Source organism: Anoplopoma fimbria, chromosome 18, assembly GCF_027596085.1.
Source record: "Anoplopoma fimbria isolate UVic2021 breed Golden Eagle Sablefish chromosome 18, Afim_UVic_2022, whole genome shotgun sequence".
In the NCBI taxonomy this organism is placed as follows: Eukaryota; Metazoa; Chordata; class Actinopteri; order Perciformes; family Anoplopomatidae; genus Anoplopoma; species Anoplopoma fimbria.
The window spans coordinates 13,497,169-13,522,214 of record NC_072466.1 but is presented as its reverse complement, the minus strand read 5'-3'; the positions used below and the strand labels follow the sequence as shown (position 1 = coordinate 13,522,214).

Sequence of the window (25,046 nt, the reverse complement as noted above, 5' to 3'; positions counted from 1 at the left end):
AGAATCCAGCGATATAACAGAAGACCGACAATCTGTCAAGCTATTTGTTACCCTTTTAAAGTCCAGAAATAGCCAGGCTGCATTTGCTTTTGTACAATCCATATTTCCACAGAAAGAAACAGGACTCTATCCTTTCTTCACCTCAAAGTATGGAAACACTGAACCAGAATACGAAAATGTGGAACCACTGCTCTTTTACAGCCGTGTGTATACACCAAGTAGAAAAATGGTTATTTTCTAACCCCCTAAAGCGGTATGTAAGCAGTTCAGTGGTATGCGTGTATTTCTCTGAAAATATATGATAACATAGTAATATTGATTAGAAAATATTTACTTAGACTTCGATGAGATATTTTGGTTTAGGCTGAAGTAGTGGACCGCCTGACAATGCCATGCTGCTAACATGCCTAAAAGGTTAAATTAAGAATTAGGTGCATCACTGTATCAATGATGGATTGCTTCCCTTTAATGTCCAATTTTTGCTCCTAGTTTCTACTAGCAAATTAAACCGTACTGTAACTGAAGTTGCCATGATTAGAATTAGGTTTGGCGTTTCTAAGATAAGATTGCCTTTACGTGGATATAAATATTGTACCTCCATCTCACCACTGTTTTGACTTCTGAGGGAAATTAGGAAAAAACAAGTCAGAAATATTGCTCACTAACATTTCAAGAGCGGTTTTAGATTCGAATGATTTTTTTTGGCAATGATATGAGATAAACAAAAAACCAAAGCAATATGTGCAGCTAAATTATATATAAATACTGGAGTGTCTGCTTAAAATAGGTTGTAGTATAGTGATAGTGGTGAGCATCCACAATACACAAAAGCTTAATACATGTTTCAAGTGTAATTTGATTAAAGAAAAAGCTGCTTGCGGGTATGCTTGAAGAGAATTCCTTTGATTAGCTGAGTCTCATTTCAATAACAGCTTTTTGCTCTGAGGCAGACTTATTGTTTAAGTGTGCTGCAGATTACAGACAAAAGGCTGGGCTTGTCAAATAAATCTGTTCCCCAGAGAAAAGCTCCCTCTGTTACAGCTCAGACACACTGGCCCATTTCTTAGGATCAACATTGTTAATGTAGGCGTCTTTGTGTTTTTTGGCGTTTTGGTGTGAATATGAAAAAATGGTGCAGTGACAGGAAAGATTTGTCTTGGAATAAAGAAGATTGAGGAATTCAAGGACGGGGATTCAAAAGCTTTACTAGGTCCAGAATGGATGTCAACCACACTCTCTGTAATGACTTGAATTTTTGAGTGATGCTGAAATGATTTGAGTTTTTTTTCTAATGTCTTCTTTGTATTTTTGTAAAGAGATCACCATCTGTAGTCCTCTCCCAAAAGCAATTGTACCATCTGTGCCAATGGTTCTGTTATATTTTCAAAATCTTTCCGATTTCCCTTGAACAAAGAAAACATATTCCAAGGACACCATATGTTGGGTGAGATAACGCACCCAGTGACTGCGGGTTGCCACGGGGGCAACCTTTGTGCTAATATTAATGGGCATTCACAGCAGCAAGACCCTGCTGAGATTAACACTGAGACAAACACATTCACAGAAGAAAAGATTAAGATTGCATTGATTGGTGTAGAGAGTGACAAAATCACTGAGTTTGGAAAACAATTGCAATGTGACGCAGTTCTATTGGTCCCATGGACCCATTAATGGTTGATAGTGGTGTTGGTGATTAGATAATGCATGATCATCCTTCTGTTGCAGTGAACTGATGTTAATCTCCCTTTAATAAACAAGTGATGTGCTCGGTAAACCAAATCTTATTAAATATTTAGTTTGAGGCTGATATTGACAAAAGATCCTTGTGCTGAAGCAAAACGTGTAGAGCCGGCATATTTTCAGATCTTCCTCTGTGAATTAGGGATTTATTTCAACCAAACCTGCCGATTGTTGTGAGCAGTGGGAAGACTAAACAAGGTGTGTTTCTAGTTCAGTGTAAGAGAGATACTTGAATCAGAATGAGTACGAGTGTATTTTTATGTGAAGGTGAAGGAATATTTCCTTCATTTAGGTTTTGTGTGTTTATTTCATAGAGAATTCACCACCCTTCACGCAATACATCTTGGGTCATGTAGGCACAGCCAGAATAGCCAGGGAGAGAGATCAGCTTTCTTGGTCAATAGAGCACCCACCAGAGAATTTATTACCACATTTACCATCAGTATTGATTCAACATCCACGTAAAAGGTTTTTAAAAAAAACAAAACAAGCAAACAGCTTCTTGACCAAGAGGGTTTTAAAGTTACTGCCTAACACAGACTTCACAATCAGCTAAACCACTTGAACCAGAAGCTGTTGCAGAACCCCCCCCCCTGCCATGAGTCCCTCTGTTCTTTAATACTTAATGCATTTAGGTAAATTAAAGCAATCAAACATGATTTCTTACTGAAGAGGGAAACACATGGAACTGCCCCAAAGGAGAATGGGCTTCCACATGGAGAACCTCAAGTCTTCACTCTAGGTGGTGGCATTAAGAGCTCCCCCCTACCCCAGCATGTTCTCTCCCACTGCACAGCATCCTTCACTAATAATGGCTTATTTACATAGGTTGGCATATCAAGGGGATCTCAAACAACAGTCACAGTGTCAATCAATAATCCAATGACACGAGGCAAAGGTCAACAAAAGTAAATGCGTTTTAGAAAGTGCATTAATTCAGTAAACCACACAATGCAAAACTTTTCTTTACATGCAAAGGTGACCGGAACAACTTCAAACGTGGAATGTTTGCTAACATGCTGACTGTGCCCGGCATAATGAGAACGTTCAACTGAAAAAAGTGCCAAATAGCAGCAATCCCCTTCATCGCCTTATCTGCCGTCAAGCCAATGTCCTTAATTCTTCCCTGTACATTTTTAATAGCCTCTCTAGTATTTCAATGCCGTTTACTATTGTGCCTTACAAGTTGTATTTTGTGTAGGTCATCACATTACACAATCTCAATATATTTAATTATTCAATATTAAGTTAGGTTTCCTATAACTGACTGTGTAGATGCACTAGCAGAATGCTGCTATCCATGTTCACTGTTTTTCATTACGCCAGCATGTGGAGAAAATCTAAACACTGCAACATAAAAAAAGTATTTTTTTATATTCATGTTAAAATTGCAAACCCATACAGTTGGAACAGAAAATGTCAGGATGGATTCGTCCAATTATTTGGTGATAGTTAGATCTATGACATCACCACAGACTATTTGAAGGTAGTCTTACAAACAGCAAGTGCAGTCTGTCTTCTTGTCATCACCAGGATTGAGGTTGTTAATGGTTAATGCCATTTAAATGAGCCTCTGCTGTTGTATTTAAGTGCATGCAGACATCGTCGTAATGACCACTGTCACACTGTTTTTATCAGCCGAGTCTGGTTATTGTTGTTTTATTGCAAAAATCCTATTTGTTTGTGTTGTCTAAAGTGCTTAAGACTTTCTGATTCATAAAACCAAAACCACCATACAAATGTTTTTGTTTAATGTTGATGTTAGAATAAAAAAAGTAAAGCCAGACAATGTAGCATAATAACTCCTTTTGTAATGTCACATCAGATGGCCAACTATCTGCATCGTCATTTAGTCACATCAGACTTGCCAGCTTTTAAAATGTGGCCCATTTGTTTCAGCGCCTGTGCAGATGGGAACCAGCTGCTGACCTTCAGGAGTTGGGAGAGATTTCCTTCTGTCAGATTCATGAAACTGCAGAGAAGCATCTTAATGAACAGTGATTTGATCACAGATCTACAAATCAGAATGAGCACAGCCAGCTTTGATGGGACACATGGGAAATCTGGGTCTGTGGCAGTAATTTCTAAAATGAGCTGTGTATCATATGGGGCCTTGCAGCGCTATGAAAGGACTTCCATCTAATTCAAAGGCGAGAATTATATTATGAGGGGTGAAAAAAAGCACCTGCCAACAGAATGGACCTGTCCACGCAATCAGTTTTCTTGTTGGCAGAACATTTGCACGTTGTTCGGGCTGATTCTATTCCTGCTTGTAGAAAAGCAATAATTTCAAAAGCACCTGCCAGAACAAATCACAAACCCAGGTTAAAAGTGTTTTCTTAATCCATGACTGGGAGGAGGATGATGTTATTGCAGTTTCCTCAGCCAGTTTGATACACGCCAAATACATCTTTGCACCCAGAGGGCCACAGTGCTTTCCTTCCCTTTCTCTGGCCCTGTTGTTCATGATCGATTAAATGTACTGAAGCTACAGAAGAAAATAAATCAATGGCTGGCTGCATCAACCCTAGTGCACTATATCAAAAAACATTTTCTGGTTTGGATTGTGTTAAGTTCGGAATTCAATACAACCCACTTAACCAATTTAAACATAATTGATTTCTCTTCCAGCAATCATACAGCACTATATTTCCCCTACAGTTTTAAAAAAAATGGTATAAACTGTGGAAACAAGATAACTAAATCTAACTAGCATCCCCTCTTGATTACAGACCAAGCACTTTTTCATAAAAAAGAAAAGTCCAATTTTGACAACAAAATGAGTGGAAAACTGACGGTGGAAAGATTATATTCTACAAGAAACCAACTGAGTAGCAGGAAATGCAAGCACCTGCAAAAATAAGACATTTATGTTGCCATTTTGATCAGGATGCATCAATTAACCAGCCTCAGAGAGAAATCAGCTGCTTGGAGATGCTCTGCTCATGTTGCGGTGGAGAGAAAATGCAGCTGTGTAAACTTGTAGCCTCCAAATTTCATTTTCACATCTCCTGAGACCTGTTGCTAGCTGACGGCTACAATTATACACTAATTACTTCACAAATCAAAGTGAAGAGAAAAACCTGAACTTGTTCAACAACAACAAGAGGGAGGAACACACAAAATATGTTTTCTTTTGCTTTAAAACAACAAAGAATAATCTCACGTGCTAATGCAATCCAATGCATCCAATCCAATTAATATCATTCTCCCATTTGAACGTTCTACCATTTGTACGTTACTTGCATTTCAATATATTAACATAATTAACATTAATATTCTTTTTTATTATATCTGTCACTTCCAGAGACATTCACCCTGTTTGGTGGATGTCCTGTATAATTTATATTTGACCCCATGCATGTTTTATCTCACTATATTCATCCAAGGCATGCTGAACTCGTTTTTTACTGCTGCAATTCTGATATACATTTACATAATCAATATGATTTCAATGAGACGTATACAGCTATGCTGAAAGAAAAAAGCCTCCATGATATTCCTTAAAGGGAAATCCTCATTATTACAAATTCACCTGCTCATTCCCTCTCATGGAAATAAGCCACATTTAAAAGGTTTTAAGAAATGTTGGAAATCATCAAAAAAGAAAAATCAAAAAATAGGCACGAAGAAAATGTAAGAAGTAAGCCGCCGCAATAACATATGGCAGAACATTTCTACATTGCTAGCTGTGGATACAAATGCAAGTTGGGCTTGAAATCACACTTTCAACCAAGAAAAATGCCAAACACCTGAATTAAAATCTCTGATTGGGCTGTGGCCAAAGAAAAATATAGGGTTTCAGTGCACCATGGCAGCATATTTTTGAACTGTTGTTTAACCCTTGGTTGATTATATACCTCTGACTGAAGAGATACTCAACATGTCTGGGGTTTAAGACAAATGAGAAGCAGGTGAGCAGGCACAAAATGTTAACACCGTTACCCATGTAAGCGAGTGCTGCCCAGTTCTTTCATGCAAATCTGTTGGAGTTAATCAAGCCAAAAAACATTTTTGTTGCTTTTGTTGCCATTATGAAATTCGCCATCTCTGCTTAAAGGCATACCAACAGGTAAAATCAGAGACCATGGTGTAAAGGATAATGTCGCACCACTCCAAAGGTAGTTGTCAAGCCATTCTCCATCTCAGTGGAGATACTCAGATGGGGATAGGTGTATGCTAATGAGCCTGAATGTGACAAAGGAAGGGTAGCCAAATCTAAATGGTTTGATTGATTATGTGTTTTCTGATCGAGTTAGCCCATAAACAACAGACTGGGTTGTCTTAATTCAGAGTTGTTGGGTTAGTGGGCTCTCCAGATACCTAAATGTATGCAAACACGCACTGAAAAGGGGAGTTTTTAACAATATGTTCACTTTGATACTATTTGCTGCTCACAGCTAGATTCCTACCTGTACTATTCCTGCACCATTGTTATGAGCGACGCAGTGTTTCATATATTACACTGTGGAAAATTGACCCATGAGTGTATCACAGGCGAAAAGAAGAGGAACGGTATGACAGTCACAGATAAAGGTGATTTTCTGCTGTTCTAACAACCAAGTAACACAAACTGCCATGTGTCTGTTTTACTGTGCAGCCTCTTTCAGAGGGCACTGTGTTTATGTGAATTCGTGTAGGAGTGTGGCTTCCTTTACAATAACAGGGGGCAATACAGATATAGAGAGTGACGAACAGCGGGTGGTAGTGACAAGCTGTCTGATTTTTATGTAGGAGCTCTCTGGAAGAAAAAGCTTTGCCTGAATATCAACCTGTGGCAACTGGGCTACAGCTTTGAAAAATGACAGATTGTCAAACATAGATGGAGGCTTACCCCGCATGGCTGGAAGATAAGTCCGTCGACTTCGTGGCTGACCTGGGACGTGAAGCTGCCTTCCAGTAGCTGAAAAAATTAAAAAAAGGAGGACACAGTTTCAGCCAAGCAAAACAAAGAAAGGTAGCTGAAAGCTTCAGCTGAGAACACATGAAATGGCATTGATTTATAAAGTCAACTATAGCTATTGAGTCTACCAACAATTCATAACCTTAAAAGTAGGCAAAGTTTCAAGATACCTAGAAGGTTTCTACGCGGGAAAACCTGCAGAGTTATAAGTCTGATACCTTGTTTTCATCCATCTAGCCCTGAAACTTAGCACCAATCTCTTTGACTGATAATGCATGACCGAGAGATCAATATCTGTAACTTGACAGCCCAGGTTGAGGACCAGAATGGCAACAAATCCTTAAGTTCCTGATGACTTGGAAAGAATGGATTTCATTAACACAAACCACCAAGCACCACAGTAGACATGGGATGCCCAGGAGACAGGGCAGAGCTCCTACACAACAAAAGCAGATTTTCTACATCACGAAGCACATCAACAGCCATGGCAACTACAGCACGGCACATTAGAGGCAATAAAATGAGGCGGAGAATCCAATCTGCATATGGAAACCGATTAAGAGATCCCCTAATTTAAAAGTGCTTTCATTTCTGACTCTTCTTTCATACAACTCCTCTCTTTCCCTGAAACTGAAGCCTACTTATTTACATTCCAGCAACTACACTCAAGGCGAAGTACTGAGTTTTTGTCTTAAAACACAAATCCAACCCAAATCAAAAACCACAGATGTAGAAAAGAAAAGAACAGATTAGAAGAGAACAGAGACCTTTTGATTCCACTGCAGTGTTTATTGAAGTACATGTGCCTGTTGGAAATATGGGTAATGAGTTCAATATTTTTGTCTTGTTTTTTTATTAATATTATTCAGTGGGTTTATTTTCAACCTTTTTATCATTATCAAGTGTGTTTTGTTACATTCATTACGGCATTCTATTCCTGTTTTGTTCATTATTTTCCTATTTTCCTTTGTTGCAAAGCACTTTGTTCTGCATTTCATGTGTGGAGGTGCTATACGAATAAATTTATTGTTATTATTATATCACATGGAAAATACAAGCATGCTGAAACTTCAAGTAAGATATATTGTTAAACAAAACCTGCTTCATCTTGACACCTCAGAACCAGATACATTAGCTGTTGTTTGATGTCAATTCCTAATTCCCCCCCAAAAATATCAATCCTATTTGAACTTTAAAGTATAAACTCACCCTCCACTGAGGCCATAGAACAAACGTAGGTAAAGACCACAATGCCAAAAAGAGTCTTCATGGCAGATGGGCTGCTACAATAATTTAACTACAACTCTTAAAAAAAAAAAAACACCTTCAGTACAACTTTGGCTAAATTATTTCAGATTCAAATCACTTTACTGTCCATTAGATCTGCAAAACAATATTTTTGTGTGCGAATCAGGTTTGCCTAACATTTGACAAACTTCAGGATTTTAGGAAAATGTAATCCCCCTCATCCTAGCAGGGGTTTCAAAGTCTGACACTGTTGTCATAGTTTAGGGCTTAAAAGGGCCATAAACAGGAAATATAAAGTTTCCTTAGAGTAAGCTAGCTGTGGGCTACATTTTGGATAATTGTCACCACAAAAAGCATGCCGCTAATAGCTAAGCAATTAGCTATTAGCAGCTCCCGTTTGCTATGTACCTGTGGATGTACAAAAGATCCACCGTCCTCAGGAAGTATAAGTCCCAATGAATCACTCAGGTTAAACACACAGCCATACCTTAAGAGTTAAAACTCCAAAAAGGAGTGATCTTCGCCTCACCTCTCTAACATACCTTCAATTAAATATATAGAAGTAAGGCTGAATATTGGAAAAAGATAAGCTCACATCAGTGTTTGGGTTCAATTTCAAACACACTGTCAAAGCAGAGAAGCAAAACATTACAGTGTCAAGAAATATGTGAAGTCAAGTATGAATATGAAGACTTGCAGGCTTTTATGTGCTTACACAAGGTTAGCTGAGTGCTCCTTCTTCAGTGATATTTGAAAACGCAATGAACTGGAATATAGGACCTTCAAATCAATGTTCTAAAACTGAACACAATATGTGAGATAAAACTGAAACTGCACCGTAAATTCAACTATGTCACATTCACAAAAAGAAAACTGCAACAACTTTTATGAAAGGTTGTGCTCTTCATGATGGAAGACCAATCTGAACAGAGTTTATTTCCATACTGCTCTGGCACGAATGGAGACCTGCTGCTGCTTGCAAGGTAGGAAATCAATTTAAAAGCGTATCACATGCCTTGGAAAATGTTCGGCTGTAATGTAATACCAAATGCCAAATCTAATATATGATTGCACACAGAACAGAATCTGTAAGCTTTTCTAAAGGGTAGACATTAAAAGAGACTACAGAATCACTTTTGACCATCAATTGTCAGTGTCAGTATTGCAGCAATATGGATTCTATTGCAATCTTTTGTGTGAAATCCTGTCAAGTAATCATTGCTATTCTATACGTGCATGTAGATGGTGAATATATTTAGGCAGACAGGAAATGGCATTGGTCAATAAAATATAAAGCGTATGCATTAGTGCACTGCAGCGGATATTAAGTATCATATACAAGCCATCAAGACGAGGGAGATATTGAAAGGTTGAACAACAACAATGTGCTTCGAGTGGCCTTTTTTATAAAACACACTGTAAGTCGTCTCCTGTCCTGAGACTATAAAATGTATTATTAATTTATTAACAATGCCTGTATCTCTGTCCAGCTCTGACTTTTCAATTAGCAGGCATTGCCAATGTAGGTGCCTGTTGACTAGGAGATAGCAAAGTAGATACGGACACTGTCAACCTTCATCAGAGCGAGGACGCATTCTCTATCCAGGAGTTGACAGATCATCATCATCCGTCCTGGTGCTGCTCGCAGACTAACCAATTTATAACCTCAATCACAAATGCAAGAAAGTGTGTAATATAACATAATTACATTGGTACAAGACTGGCAAAATATTTCATACACAGCAGCACTGCAGGCTCTCTTGCGAAAGATGCCTTTGACATGTGCCTTTTTGTGCAGCATTAGAGCAATCTGGTCCGTCTCAGCTACTCATTGGGTAACCATCTACTGACACATTTAGTCTGCCTAAAAAAATATATTTTTTAAATTGAGCAGATACTACTGTATACTGTAATTCATCAGATAATATGTGCTGCAAAGCATCTATCCATATTATGAGATGAATGAAAATACAAAGTACCGGTATGAAAACACAAATGTCTGAATTATTAGTTGAAATCAAGAGAGAGCTAAAGTCCTGACGTCTCGCCGTTTAAGCTTCTGTTCCACAAGGATCTGAAACTCACTGCAAGCTCTCAATGAGCATTTTCTGGCTTACAGATTTTTTTTTAAAGTGTTTTCAGGGCATACTTTCTATTGTTAAAAGGTGCTTATTTGTGCATCTCTGAGTTCCAACAAACATGCTGAAAGAATTTCCTTTCTAATAAATCATGTACAAAGCAGATTTAAAACAAACATTTTGAATCCTGCATTGTTCCATAATTGCATGTTCATTTGCTTGCAATGTGCTTCCCTGCCTTTGTTGGCACAGTCAACACGTCTTTGCATGTTACCACCTTTAACTGTCATAAAAATAGGTGGATGGAAACAAACCCTAAAAATGTGATTGTGAATTATTATCTTACTTCTCAACAGAACTTGGACCTTCTGGTTTCATTCCAGCTCGCCGTTGCAGAAAATAACCCATAATGGGTTCAGTGAATCCCTTACAAAAAACACAGCTGCAGAGCACTGCTTTTGATGGAGAAAAATTCTTGTATCGGTTATATTTATACCACAGGATGATTTCACCTTTCCTCAAACTACTTTGATGCAAAACAATGCTACTTCTAAAAAGATGTGTTCCAGGGAAGTAAATGAAGTCATCAGCCCTCAGAGGAGCGAGCATACATTTATCTACAACACAACCACAGAAAAATGTTCTCTCCCTGCTCTATCTGAAAAAGAAAGCGGAGCAACATCAGTGCTCTCCAGAATGATGAATGAGTCACAGCAGATCACACAAAGCTTGACAACCATGCTGACATGGAGAAGGCAGATAGCCAGACTAAAAAGAACTGGTGCCTTTATGATGGAGCGGCATGTAGGCGGTTAGATCTGGGAGTTCCATTTCAGTTCTCTTGCCATCTTAGCACGCCCACCCACCACCTTCGTCAAGCACAATGAACCCTGGATGGAAAGATGAGCAGAAAGAAGACTTCCACTCACAAATCCACCTACACTAAGGAAATTCCTCGGAGTGATAATGCAGAGAGGGGGCAGCGACCCTGCTTTCATGGTAAACCTTTCTAGGAAGGAAACACAAAGTTGTGCCTGGTACAGTAGGGTTGTGTGGGCAGAGGCGAACAGCAAAGCCCCATTAAGAGATCAAGCTTTCACTGCGCACTCCAGGGCAGAGACGGGACAACGGAAGAGCTCGGGGAGACAAATCAACCGCTGACATGCTATGTCTTTCCCCTCGAGAGACTGGATGTCACAGTGATGGAAGTCGGACCATTTTCCTCTCCAGTGTTTCATGTTTGGGCTCATTTCACAAAAGGACACAATGATGAATGATATCTGGCTTGTTGTTTGCCGGATGGCACCAAAGTGACATGAAATGTGCCATTCACCTTCACTCTAATGTAGTCTTTCAACGCAGCTTATTTCAGTAAGCCAATCAGAATCACTTGCAATCAATTCTATTTGACCCTTTATTTTACCTCAATGAAAAACAGATCAGAAAATAGTAATATATGCAAGTTAAATGTCATAAAAATAAAAATAAATGTAATAAAATTGCACACAGTAACCCCAAAATATAAAAATTTATTAGCGTCATAGTTAGATTCAAATGTATTGCTCTGTCTCACAAACAACGGATATTCAATTACTTATTATAATAAGTATATGATTATAGCTGCAAATTGTGAGCTTTGGGAAACTGGAACAAGAGAATATTTGGTATTTTTGAAAAAATGACTCCAGCCATTTATTAGTTATCAGAACTTTTGCAGATTAATTTCCATTTGATAAACCGATCGACTGATTATTACAGCTCTCGTCAAATCTAGAGTCAAGAAACCTTGAACAAATAAATGGCCCAGCAGATGTGATCATTTGTAGCATGAGTGGGAAAATTCCCGACAGTGAATGCATCTGGCGAGAAAAGAAGCAAATCAATCAAATACCTTCAGTCTGTGGGGATCTTGGTCTGTCCAAAATGTGTAAATATATACCAGCTGAACAACCGGGCTAATTAACTAAACATGACTAATTTAGAGTGAATCATGGAAAAATGTATGATCCTTGGGCATTTACTAAGACAAGGCATTTTTATGGACAGTTTCTTGTTTTTACCTTTTAAGATCATTTAACTGGATTTCTGTTTCAAGAAAACTTTCGACTGTGTTGTCTTTTTATGTTCAGCTGCAGCAAAGCATCCCAGCTGGGAAAATTACAGCTTTGACCTTGTCTTTGAATACCAATAACTTGGTGTGAATAACAGATTGTATGGGCTTGTGTACAATTGTTCCACCGGAATATAAAACATGCAGAAGTGAATGGAATGCAGAACAGGTTTCCTACTAATTTCTACTCAAGGTGCCATCGGCGGGGGCTTAAACCAAGGTGACAGCAAACCAAGAGGCAGTAAAGATTTATCATAAAAAAAATAGGTTTACTACAATCAGCCTAAAAACTGTATTGTAAAAAAGACGAACGTGATAAATAAAAAGGATTTTGAACCAGTGGTTTTAAGATTTTAAGATGTTTAACTAGTAGTAAGTAATTTGCATGCATTAGTAAAGGTCTGAGAATTATGCTATTAATTGTAATAAGTGCTAAGAGCCCACATGTATGTATGGTAAATAATTATACACCTTATGGTTTATTAATATGCTTATGCAATGCAATCCAGCATTGCTCTAATTTACAAAACAATGTCGTGGCTCATTTTCTGTGCGATATCGCTAGCTTTTCCTCAGCAAACCTGAACTTATACGATACACACTTTCCATTTCTGAAGTCTTTGGGTTTTTCTGCCGTCTGCTCAACCTTGTGGCTCTGAGGAGGTTTAGGTGCGGGGCTGAATCAAATGCGGAAAGAATGGATTGATATTCCAGTCAGACTACAGGGCTGCTGCTGGAGGCTCCTTTCAGACCTAATGGGAAATGCGCTCAGAAGCCGGAATGCAGTTCCCCATTAAACGAAATGCACACCGCAGAGTGCATAGGCAGGGCTGCTAAACCTCTGGCTGGTTACAGTCTGAAGAAGTTTAACGTCTTCTGACAGCTTATCTTTTGATTGGAAATAGGCCATTTCGTAAAAAAGATTCAGTTTTAATCATACATTTATGATAACAGGGAAAAGATGAACAGAGACCTTACATTTTTAAGGATTAGACCTAGAGGGGATAATAAAAGACAGCTAAGGGTGATGAGAAATATCAGGGCACTGCATGAAATTGAATTGTGATATGAAAAAGAAACCTGCAGCAGACTGGACAAGTGTCCTGATGAGTGACTAGCACCTAAAACCCCCAACCATGAAATTAGAAAAAGTTAGCAGCAAGTTATTGTAACCTGAGGAACCAAGAAGGGTTTGCCCTGAAATTCATAATCTCAGCTGAGTCAAAGTTTCAGGCAATCTTGGGTTTTGTTTCAGTTTCTTTTTTTATCATCAGAAATGGCCATCAACATGAATAAGCTCTGGTTATCAGTGTTAATAGGGAGATGGGTTTGAATTGGGCTCAACGAAAAGTTTCTATACCCCACCACTACATTCACTATATGCCAACATTACATTAATAAAACTAAAGTCTCTTTCCCATACGGAATTCTGCCTGAAATAATAGAAAACAATTTGAAAGAAAGCTGCAAGTAATTTTTTTTTTTTCATTAGAGCAATCTACAGACTATTTCTGGATTTATCAGTTGATCGATTGTTCCGTAGAATGTCAGCAAATTATATCACAAGTTTCCAGAGCACAAGCCAATGTTGTAAAATGTCAAAGACTAACAAAGACAAAGACTAATAAAAAAAGTGAATATTTACATTTGAGAAGCTAGAGACAGAAATGTTGTACTTAAAAGCATAATCTACAATCAAAACAGCTGGCGTTTCATTTTCTGACAAAGTAAACTTTTCATTGACTAATCATTTTAAGCTTAACGGAAAAAATATATATTTTTCAGGATAACAGACAATGGATGTACCCACTATAATTTATTTATATACTTTTGTTAAGAGGTTTCAAATAACGTGTTTACGCTCAGATAACAGCTAAGCCTGAAGAGTGTGTGAAACAGAGGATGACAGTTTAGATAGCAGGTCACTATCAGGCATGCTATTAAAACGTTGATGCCCTTCAGAAGAGTTGAGGGTGCAAAAGTTGGCGGGACAGAATAGTGAAATCGACAATAATGCAGTTAATTCCCCAAAAAAGAAACCATACAAGGATAAAGTTCTCATGTTGCAGAGATGGGACTCTGTGCTGAAGCTGTACTACTGCCAGTTAGACACCTCGCCGGCCTGTCTCCGGGAGAGAAAAGATAAACCATCAACCACAAACACACAGCGGTGCTGAGCACAGCCCACACACTCAGACACATTCATACAGACAGCAGACAAAGAGTAAGTGTGAAAAGGCAACAACCACCAGGCAGCCCTTCTTTGGGCTCCACCAGCATGTGTGCTGTCTAATTTACAGTAGGAGAAGAGACTCTGCCCTGAGCTTTGCTTTCTAGCTGGATGTCAGAAATTTCCAATAAATATTACTTCATTTTTGGAGCATTAATGACATATGCCAGAAAACACTCATCAACATTGGAAAAGGAAGCAAGGAAGATTGGATTAATTCCTGGGGCGCGGACCTTATGATGAGAACTGCCGAACCACTCAGACAGACCAGAAATAAAGGAGTCAAGAGGGTGGAGAGCAGAGATGGAAGCTAAACTGACCTTAGGCTATTCTATCACCCAATCTGCTCCTTGCTTATGCCAGATCACAGTAAAGCTCAGGATAACCCAGCAGCAGAATGTCTGTGACTTTTGTGCCCACATCTTTACAGAGACCATATTAACAATAAATTATCCTTGAATGAGCAAAATAGTTGCCTAAGCAGAGATGAACAAATGAAAAAAGTCTAGCTAGTTTTTAGGCCTTGTGTGCACCATCCACACAAGGCACAAAAACAGCAATTGTTCACTCATGACACATACAGTGGGAATAGAGAATTGTGTGGTTTCCTCATCATAGACTAAATAAAAACATTACCACCATATATTGACGTACAAAAATTCCCCAAAATATAAGGTGATAAGAATGTAGGATGCTCCTTTTCATTCATTACTTTACTCTCACTCGTAATTACTTTGCCTAAACTGTCTAGACTGTTTATACTTATTGTATTGTGTGTGATGACTAATAAAATATAACTACTTTTTTTTGGTTTTTGCATAAATGTACTCCCATACCACCACTGAAAATACACACAAAATCATAATAGTATCACTGTATTTTATATATCCTAAAATAAAATCGGATAAATTTGACTTTAAAATAAGCATAACACAGAAATGATTACATTAGATATCTTAAAAATTAAGCATTCAAGAAAAAATGTGTATGTATTTTTAAAGCAGCAGTGCTGTTTGTCTCAGAACAGGAGAGCAAGGTTCTCATGACGTCAACAAATTGGGACAAACAGAGAAGGCAGACAGCAGATTAAAGACAGAGTAGGTGGTCAAATGCAGAATGAACTAAAAATGTCCAAAGAACATCTGAAGAAAAACACCTGTTGACAAGAAACAGAGGATGTTTGTTCCTTTCCCTGAGTACATCAGCCCAGGAAGGCACAACGGGAGCAGGCAAGCATAACAAATAAAATGAGCCGCTCCCCTCGATGCCTGCCACATATTCATCCGATCTCTCTCCAGTGAATCAGACCTCTACTGTATGGATGTGCTGTGCATCATCAGATGTTGCGTAATGTCTTGGGGGCTTTGAACAAAAATATATATCAAATATCAAATATCAAAGCAAACTGAGGTACACAAACATTAGTCATCAAGTCCATGTTGTGTTTTCTTCCAAGCATCCTTAGCCCTTATACAACAGTCAACATGTTTCCCTCTGTGAGTGGGTGCAGCAGAAAGAGAGAGAGGATGCAGGTGATAAAGGGCAGCTTGTTCTTGAACCTTACAGTGGAGGTTTGGCGTATCACCAAGGCAGAGGAATGCTTTATTTGCACAGTATTTCATAAACTAAGTAGGACAGCAGCTGTGAGACATGAAAAGTTTATCTTTCCCCGCCGAAAGAGTTCCCACATTTTGCTGTTCATTTTAACAAATAAGATTCTGTAGGTTTACAGGCCAATAAGGAAGCTTTAATCATTCTCGAGCAAAAGGCTTATGACAATATTGTGAAGTGACAGAAATACACATCTATATTTGTATTTGAGCTGATAAAGAAGGCATGGATACACCACAAACTAAATCAGATATCCAGCTTGGATTCAACACAATACCAAAGCTTGATTTTGTTAAAGCACACACACATAAAAGAGAGGTTGGAGACCCAAGGTCATGCCTTTCCATCTCAAACAGCTGCAGACTCGACAGCTAACAGAGGTGAGGTCAGTGGCCAACAGGGAAACCTGCAGACTGACAGCCCTCCACTAATGAGACATGCTGTTTTTGATCTGGCCTGGCAACTACAAAACTGCAAAGAGCAAGACCATGAAGGGGACATTTACATGGATTCGATGTCTGTTAATGACAATGGAGCCCTCGTGAAGTTACGTGGTTGGCTGCAGTTACTCGACATGCTGTCTGGGATCAACACTTTGGCCTTCTACACAAGCAACAGACTGAGCTGCAGTGCACGCTGAGATTTACACACAAAATGTAATGTAATATTGTCTATTTGAAATTGGTTTACATCTGTGGCAACCTTTTCAAAGTGCATCTAATAGCATCTAATAGCCATCATAATATCCTTATATCAGTGGCATAAAAATGTTTTAGAATGTCAATAATATTGTTAATCGCAATTATTTCTGGGACAATATATCGTCCAACTGTAATCGTGACAGATCTAAACTCATGTCAAGACTTGTGTTAGCTTTAACTCTGCACTGATTCTGCAACCCATCATATGTAGACATTAGGGCCACATGACAGCCACATGTGACACAGAACACACCACAATTATATTAATGATAATCCTGAGACCACGATGTAGAAAACAATAAGCTTTACCCTTACCACAAACTTGGCATGGAAGGAGTATGACTCTATCAGGAAACACACAATCAGAATATTGAAATCCACAAAATGTCAGGATAGTCTGGAAAGGATCGCAAAGATCCTAAAGGTAGGTTTATAATTCAATTAAATTAGATAAACTATTCAGGTCTAGAGGGGAAACCAGTTTAGTCACCCATGCACTGTGAGGTCAGCGCCCACAACATACGTATATTATACATACTGCTGCAACAACACTAGTGACAAACACAAAAACTCACAGATAGGCCACAAGGACATTAGTGTTGCCCAGCCACTAAATTGAAAAAAAATGTCTTAATACAATCAATCAATTAATGAATAAAAGCAAACTATAGAGACACACTTAAAAAGGGGACCAATAAAAAAGGCGATAAATATGAGATAAAAGAAAAATACAACACATTTAACACAAAACCTTAATGAAAGGGCAGTATCACATGTCATTCAAAAGTTTCCCAACAAAAGACTCGCTGACTCGCTCTATGGAGCATCTTGGCATCCTTAACCAGTCACTCAAAACACGTTTTAGACAATGTGCCTGTCAAGTCCATAAACAGCAGTCAAGATAGAGTCTTTTGACTACTTTTGGTCCCACTTTTAAAAGATCTTTTGATTAAACAGCAGCAGCAAAGTAGCTCCCAGTACAAGACAACCAACAGCCCACCAAACAACATAGGCACTCTGCAATAATGCACATCAGCGATTCAACGTGATTTCATTATTTTGTATTCAGTACATACTCTAAACCTTTATCTCAGCCGCCGTGATTACGTTTAAGCTCCATAAAAAAACACTGCAGTCTTGCAAAAGTCTACAGATAACTACTTTTTAGGTCTCTATCCAAATTCAATCTCATTTCAAAAGGGTATTTCAAGATGAGATCTACTCTCAGGTAAGAAACTCATTCTGTCACCTTAAGTCATTCTCTCCTATCTGGGCTCCTGGGAGGAGGTGGGTGATGGTCTGGTGTCAACTCGAGATACCGGTTTCATTAGGGGAAACTTTATTCAGCTGACACCTAATTTCTTGAGAAATATGATAAATGAGCCAAGGATATGAGATATTCTGCAAAGAACAAGGACAAATTAATACCAGTTAATATCCTTTTGTAATTTTAAAGTTATCAAATGGGACATTAATAAATCTGAGTTACATTTAATTACTGTACGCTTTCTGCAAATGTTAGGCTTATTCAAACAGGGTACACCTTAGAGAAGGTCTCAAATGGTCCCCCCCCCTTGATGTTTTTCCTATTTTGTTACATAACAACCTGGAATTAAAGTAGATTTTATCTGAATTTTATGTAGTAGCCTCACACAAAAATAGTCAAAATTGTTGAAGTTCAATGGCAAAAAAAATAAAACACTTGTTTCTAAAATTTCTAAAATTTTAAAAACTGAGAAGTGGCATGTGCCTTTTCACCACCTTTGCCACGAAGCCCCTTAATACGATAAGATCTAGTGCTACTACTATCCTTCAGAAGTAAGTAAGTAAATAAAGTCCACCTGTGTGTAATCTAAGCAACTCATGATACGTAACATAATCTAATGGAGCACAATTAAATCCATTCTTACAAAATAGAATATGGCACCACAACAAATTTGTCAACAGAGGCAAACACAAAAAGCAAATATATAAAAATGTGACAGTTTCACATTATTTATCAGTTTGTTGCTGTCATTATGACATTTAAAAGCATTCATATTTTTCAGCAGCATTTAGATTATGTACTGTAAGTGAGAGGCTAAATATGCAAAAAGCAATTAACTGTCAAACAGACAACACCAACTGAGTTCTGAAGGTCCATAAAATTCAGAATTATTTTTATACACAAAATGCATTTTGTCAGCCAAGTCCATTCAACCTTAACAAAGGGGAAATTCCAAAATGTGTTTTCTGGTTGTGCCAATGTAGAATTTCTGTGGTACAAAATGAGGGCCTTTGTTAGATAATTGGACAAGTGGTGGAAGCATAAAGAATAAATGGTCCCAATTGGTGGGAAATGGAGACATGAATGTGTAAGAGCCTGAGCTGATAAACAGCAGCCTAGCAACAGACAAAAGCCATCATACAACTCTAGTCTGTGACTGAAATATCCCTTAAAGGACTTTCTGGTTGATGTGCCATGAAGTGGAGGGTTGTAATGCTATGAATTAATAAGCCAGATTCCAGTTTCCCTCTTCTAATGTCCCATACAACAGAGATATGACTGTATGGGGAGCAGATGGCAACTGTAAACCACAATAGAGCAGTCAGAAACCAGACATAGTTCCAGTGACTTAATTCCTAGAGTATCTTCATCAACATCCCCCTCTGAGGGTGGGGGGGTTGATCTTTGATACAATTTCTTAGAGGAGCAGACAGCCAAGGGTTAGGCCAAAGGTAACCCAACTATTCATACTAAGAATTTAACAAAGTACAAAGAAACCAGGATATCGGTGTTGGCAGAGGAAGAAATGCGACCACAACAAAGAAATGTCTAAAACTTTCCCGCCTTCATATACTTTGATCAACAGCGAATGTGCAGTGCCAAGATTTCCACTGATCTTGGCCCGACCAAACATCAAATTAATTGTGCTCTGACCTCCCACAGGCCTGATATTAGGGCACAAGTGCAGGCCTTTGATGAAGGCTTAACAGCTATTCAGAGGATAAAAACTTTGCTGTCCTCAGCCTGTGAACTAGCCGTTAGTTTTTGTCTCACAATTGGATGGAAAATGCAAAAAATACGATCTGAAGCAAAATAGTCCAGAGAATTTATAATAAAAACAATAATGACTTTCATCTGCAGTGTATTGTCATGCTTTATTCCCCTGCCATCTTTTCACATTAACTTATTATACGTCATGGTGTATTCCAAAGTCAAAAATATAGGAGGAAGAAGGCTCAAGAAACGTGTTTGACCAATTAAAGATACCCATTACAGCAAACAGCCCCATGACAGTTGATGGGCTATTAGAGGTATTAGCCATAAAGTATTGACTTGTTTACAGCCAAGAACGAGACATTTAGAAACTGGGTCCTCCAGCTAATTCCTAAAAAGGTTAGCTGGTTTCTGGAAAATGGGCTGCATAAAAATCGGAATCTGCTACAAGACTAAATCTTGGTTGAGCTCAAATTCCACAAATACTGAGCTCTCACTCCAGTTATACAAAGTGTGAATGACAACATCCCAAAACTCAATTTCTCCATCCCCAGAAGGACTCTGAAGGGAAATGGTCAGCCTTCCCTAAGTTTACAATACACAGAAAAAATAGCTGGACAATCCAAAATGGCCTCTCCAGCATCTTTTAGAGTAAAGCACCTTAGGCCCGACTCTAGGGGGAGGCCAGTCTCCTTATTCTGGGGAATATGTGCTTTCCAAAAGAAGCTGGTACATAGATGTCTTTCAATTGCTTTCTCTCTCTGGCACCTCAACTGGGGCATTGAAACACATATTTCATTTGGAGATGAGTTTGAGGTAAGAATTTTGAGTTAACTGTATTAAAATGTATTTGTGTGTTTTGACTTGGTCACATCTGTGAAATAAATGGGGAGAAAAATGGGTTGGAAAGTGTAAAAGATGCTTTTGTTCACGTTACCTTCCGTGCTGCATGAATGTCAAAGAAAGGTTTATTTCGGACACTGAAGGGCTCCTTGGTTTTGTCGATCTGTCCAATCTTCATCTTTTCCATCCTGGGTGAAATGATCTCCTTTTCTATGCATAACAGCCGGATATTGAAATCACACTGGCCGACAGGCTGTCCCTGAAACACAAAAAACAAACTCAGTCATCTCTTAAAGTAACCTGGAAATTAACTAAATTAGACACACAAACTATGTGTACTCTTTGCTAAACAGATAAAGAAAAGTAATTTAAATACAATCAATAAAATAATACAGAATAGTATAGTCTATTTAGGCTGCACTGTGCACTATCTCCAATATTAAATCAATAGCATATATCTAACATACATACTAAATCACTTTGGAATTTACAGATTAATGAGCTGTAAATCCACTGCCATGGCAACACTGTTCATCTAACTTAACTATTGTGAGTCAGAACAAGAAAGATATTTTAAGAATAGACCTATACACCAACTCTAAGTTATATTTATTGCAGCTTTTTGTTGGAATCCTTTTTATTCCATGCATTTGGGAACATGGTGATGAGAAACAGGATTAGCGCTGAAAATTAAAAAACGAGTTGGTTGACAGAAAATACAAATTTCTATCGTGATAAAAAAAAAAATTACTTGAGAGAAAAACTGATCAAGTAAAAATGTCCGAAACTATCTGGTTCTAGCCTGTCAAATGTGAATATTTCTGGTTTCCTTTTTTCTTTTCTTTAGGTTTTAATATGATACATTTTTGATGAGATAGTGACTATGTAAAATTGGGAAAATTATGGATATTTACTATTTTCTGGCAATTTATGGAGCAAAGGATAAATGAATTACTCAAATAAAAAGAACTATGCAACCTTGGCAGGCACAATAACATCCTCAAAGAATCAATATAAACAATCTAAGTCTCTTCATACAGCTCCTATTCATAGCTAGAACCTAGCCGAGCAGTATGCAGGCGCATACAGTAAAACAACAAGACCTTTACAACAGCTGAGCTCATGGGAATGTCAACGCAAAAAGTAGACAGTGCAGTGAAATCGTTTTTTTTTTTCCGTTGTCACTATGACAACAGCTACCTCCCCTCATTGGTCAGCTACTTCTTCTCAAGGGATAAGAACAGCGACCTGAGCCGTCAGACAGACAGGGCCACTGCTGCTTCTAGTTATCAATAAGCAAACTTGGCTGGAAAATAAGAACAGCCAAGGAACAAATTTAAGAAGCAGAACTGTATGACCATTTTTAAGTGTTAAACGGGGGCAGAGGAGTTGTGACTCCAGTCAACTGACGGCCACCACAACATATCTCTGTTTTTCAATTGACAAAGTGATTAAACCCCATTGACTCACTTTTATCAGCATAAAAAAAAAAAAAAAAAAAAAAAAAAAAAAAAAAACTAAAAGTAGAGGACAAAATATTTTTATAAATATTGCCAGATGGACACAGACTAAATGTATGACAACAATTTGACATTTAATATTGCTCACAAGTTATGGGAAAGGAAAAGACGGAGCTCAAACTCAGCAACCAAGCTGTCTTTTAATTTGCTGCCAAGAGACTGATAAATTGATGAGAGGCAAACACTCTCTACGTCACCCGGCCATCATGTGCAGAAAAGCCTATTTAAAAATGATTTCCGTGCACTTACAAATGTTTTGTCACATTTCAAATCTTTCACCCAAACTGGATGTTTTCTTGATGACTTGAAAACGGTAACTCTTTGCTCCTTCGAATAAAGAAGGCATTATTAAAAGTTATTTACACAGTTAATATATGATTACAAAAGGAAGCATTAGATTTGCTGATGGGAAAAAGGAATGGAATAATTTATGAAAAAATGATTTGCTCTACTGTAAACCTTTAATCAAAGCTGTGTGTTTAACACTGGGAGGGATACCAGACAAGCATTTGGCTTCTTTTGTAAATTCTAAGATTTTTCTGTGTACATTAAGCAATTTTTTCTTTGTGGACATTGTGTGTTTTTACCCTTTTAAAAAAGAAGTCTTCCAATAACAAAAAATAAACATATACACCTTTATTGTGCCTACACAAGTGGGTTATGGATCAGTATTTCCTGATCTATATTGAGAGGCACTGAGCAAGAAGGTGTGACTTGGGGGAATTTGTATTCTGCTCTGTTACTGTTTGGTAAAGGCCACTTCTTTTCTCAAGAGCCTTCTATGGAATTATTGGACCACAGGGGGAGGAAAGCAATTTCATTTCAAAGGGGATGAGGAGGTGGATGGCCAATAATTAGTTAAGATTAGATACAATTACTAGACTGTCCTGTCTCGTGAGTCACACATATTTTACAAAAAACAGTATAAAAAGATCAGCGCAGTCTTATGTAAGCAATTACAATGTCAAGCCTAATAAATGACAAAACATATTTAACCAAGTGCCAGCTCTGTGTATAGAAACAAGCCATTACAGTGTCAAAGACTGTGAAATGTATAGAAATGTGTTACTTATGAGAATATTTTACTCAATTTTGAATGAAGACAGCACCATGTAGGGGTGAAGCCGTGGTAAAAATTTAGAGCTGAAATTTTTGATGACTGACAGAAAAAGCTCTTATAATAGCAATTTGAAAAACAAGTAACCGTTAAGGTAATTGAAGTAACAAAATAGCCAAATATGCTCTATGTTCCAGATTCTCAAATCAAATGATTTGTAGCTTTTGGGTTTTCTCTAATTTATATGATTATAAATTGAATTGCCTGAATTCAAAATAAACAACTTAGTCAGCTTGGGCTCTGAGAATGGGTGATGAGCAATTTTACTATTATTCTGGACTCAAAAATGTGTTTAAGCCCATGTAAAATTAAGTATTTAATCAATCTAAGGGGTTTATGGTCCACAACAGGTAAAAGGTAGAATAGATATTGCACTAGCAATCATCAGGAGGCCTGAAACAACTCCTTTGCGATGCCCACGTTGCCCTGTGTCTGCTGCATGTTTAATTAAGCAATTGTCTGGTTACACATTAGCCCACAGAACATGATAATCAAGTATTATGCCATGATTGTGTCTCTGTTTCAGAGTCAATCCGACTTACTCGATGCAGCCATAACTCGACAAGGACAGTTTGGCATCAACAAATAAGGTCAAAGGCAAATAAAAAGTAAAAAAAAAAAAAAAAGTTTGAAAAACTCTAAATTAAGCTGCACTTGGAGGACTTGTTTTTCTTTTTCAGTTTGACTGCAAAAAAAATAAAAACACACACACTATATTCTCCTGGAGCAACAGCTGGTATCATGTCCCACACATTCTGCACCGTCTGTCAGCCGTGTTATCAGGACAGAACAAGATGTAAGTGCGGATGATTCAAGGCATGTGCTGTCCACGCCTGTTCAACAGTAAAAATACAGACGACAAGAATCTTGTTTATCCCACATTTCCGGGAAAAAAGACCGATCATATCGGTGAAATTCCCTTATGATTGTTTTGATCTGGTTCAAAAGGTGATACTTCTCGATGGCCATGTACTTATTTGTGCTGCTACACTTTGACTTAATGTCATCACTGTGGGTTTGAGCTAGGCCAGAGCCACTGTTTTAAAAGCACACTGCACCATTTATGACAAGCAACAGCAATGGCTGTTTGTATAGTAACTGATACTAATCTATAAAGAAATGCTTTTATCTGCTCTGATGCTGATAGTGCAGATCGCCTGAGGAAGCCTCTGCCTATATCATCTCCAATTACTACACATGTACTGTAAAGCTCACCAATGAAACGATTCCATAGTAAACTTCTCACTTGTGAAAATGTGCTGCTTGTCTTTGTCTTATGTAATAGTAAACTGAATATCATTGTATTCTAACAAGCAATGTGGAGAAAAAACTTGTTGCATAGACTCAACATTTGTTCAACAGTTGATCAAGAAACTACTCTGCAGATAAGTAGATCATAAATACAATCCTAAATTGCACCCGTACAAATCTCAGTCAGTTTAAGATACAAGCATATGCTAGCTGTGCTAACTAACAATAAATGTATATCACTTTTCTCAACATACGGTAATGAGTTTAACCACCATATTTTAAAGATTCTTAAAATACTCAACATTATATAATGGAACATGAATCGACAGATGCATTCATCACAAATGGAAAAACTAAAAACATTGTATTCATGTCCAACAAGGAACGATTCAGTGGATTTCTTACATGACCCTATAATGGGTAAATTGAAAAGTGTGCATAAAGAATCTCTCTCTCTATATATAGATACTCATTCAATGTTAAAAACTAGAGAGCAGCAGAACCTGAAATAAAGCCTTCTTCAGTGTGAGGCTGTAGAGGCTGACGGATGCCCTAAAGACTACGGCAAATAACATGTTAAAAAGAAAACTCTGACAGTGCTGGGAATATTGTTAAAAGCTGTGTGACTGCCTGGGATGATTTGGAATAAATTACATTATACCAAGGTGACAAAATCAGCGTTGGGACCACTCAACGAAGCTTAATGTGCAGCTT

General features: G+C 37.9%; 1 protein-coding gene across 1 annotated transcript in view; it reads right to left on the bottom strand.

Annotated features, from left to right (window-relative positions):
* The window catches only part of rngtt (RNA guanylyltransferase and 5'-phosphatase), an 81,375-nt gene that overhangs the window by 22,307 nt on the left and 34,022 nt on the right, over nucleotides 1–25,046 (bottom strand). The window contains exons 11-12 of the mRNA XM_054618230.1: nucleotides 20,539–20,703; nucleotides 6,575–6,643 (exon numbers count right to left, since the gene is read on the bottom strand). Of these exons, the coding sequence (XP_054474205.1) occupies nucleotides 6,575–6,643; nucleotides 20,539–20,703 (234 nt within the window). The remainder of the gene's footprint in view (nucleotides 1–6,574; nucleotides 6,644–20,538; nucleotides 20,704–25,046) is intronic.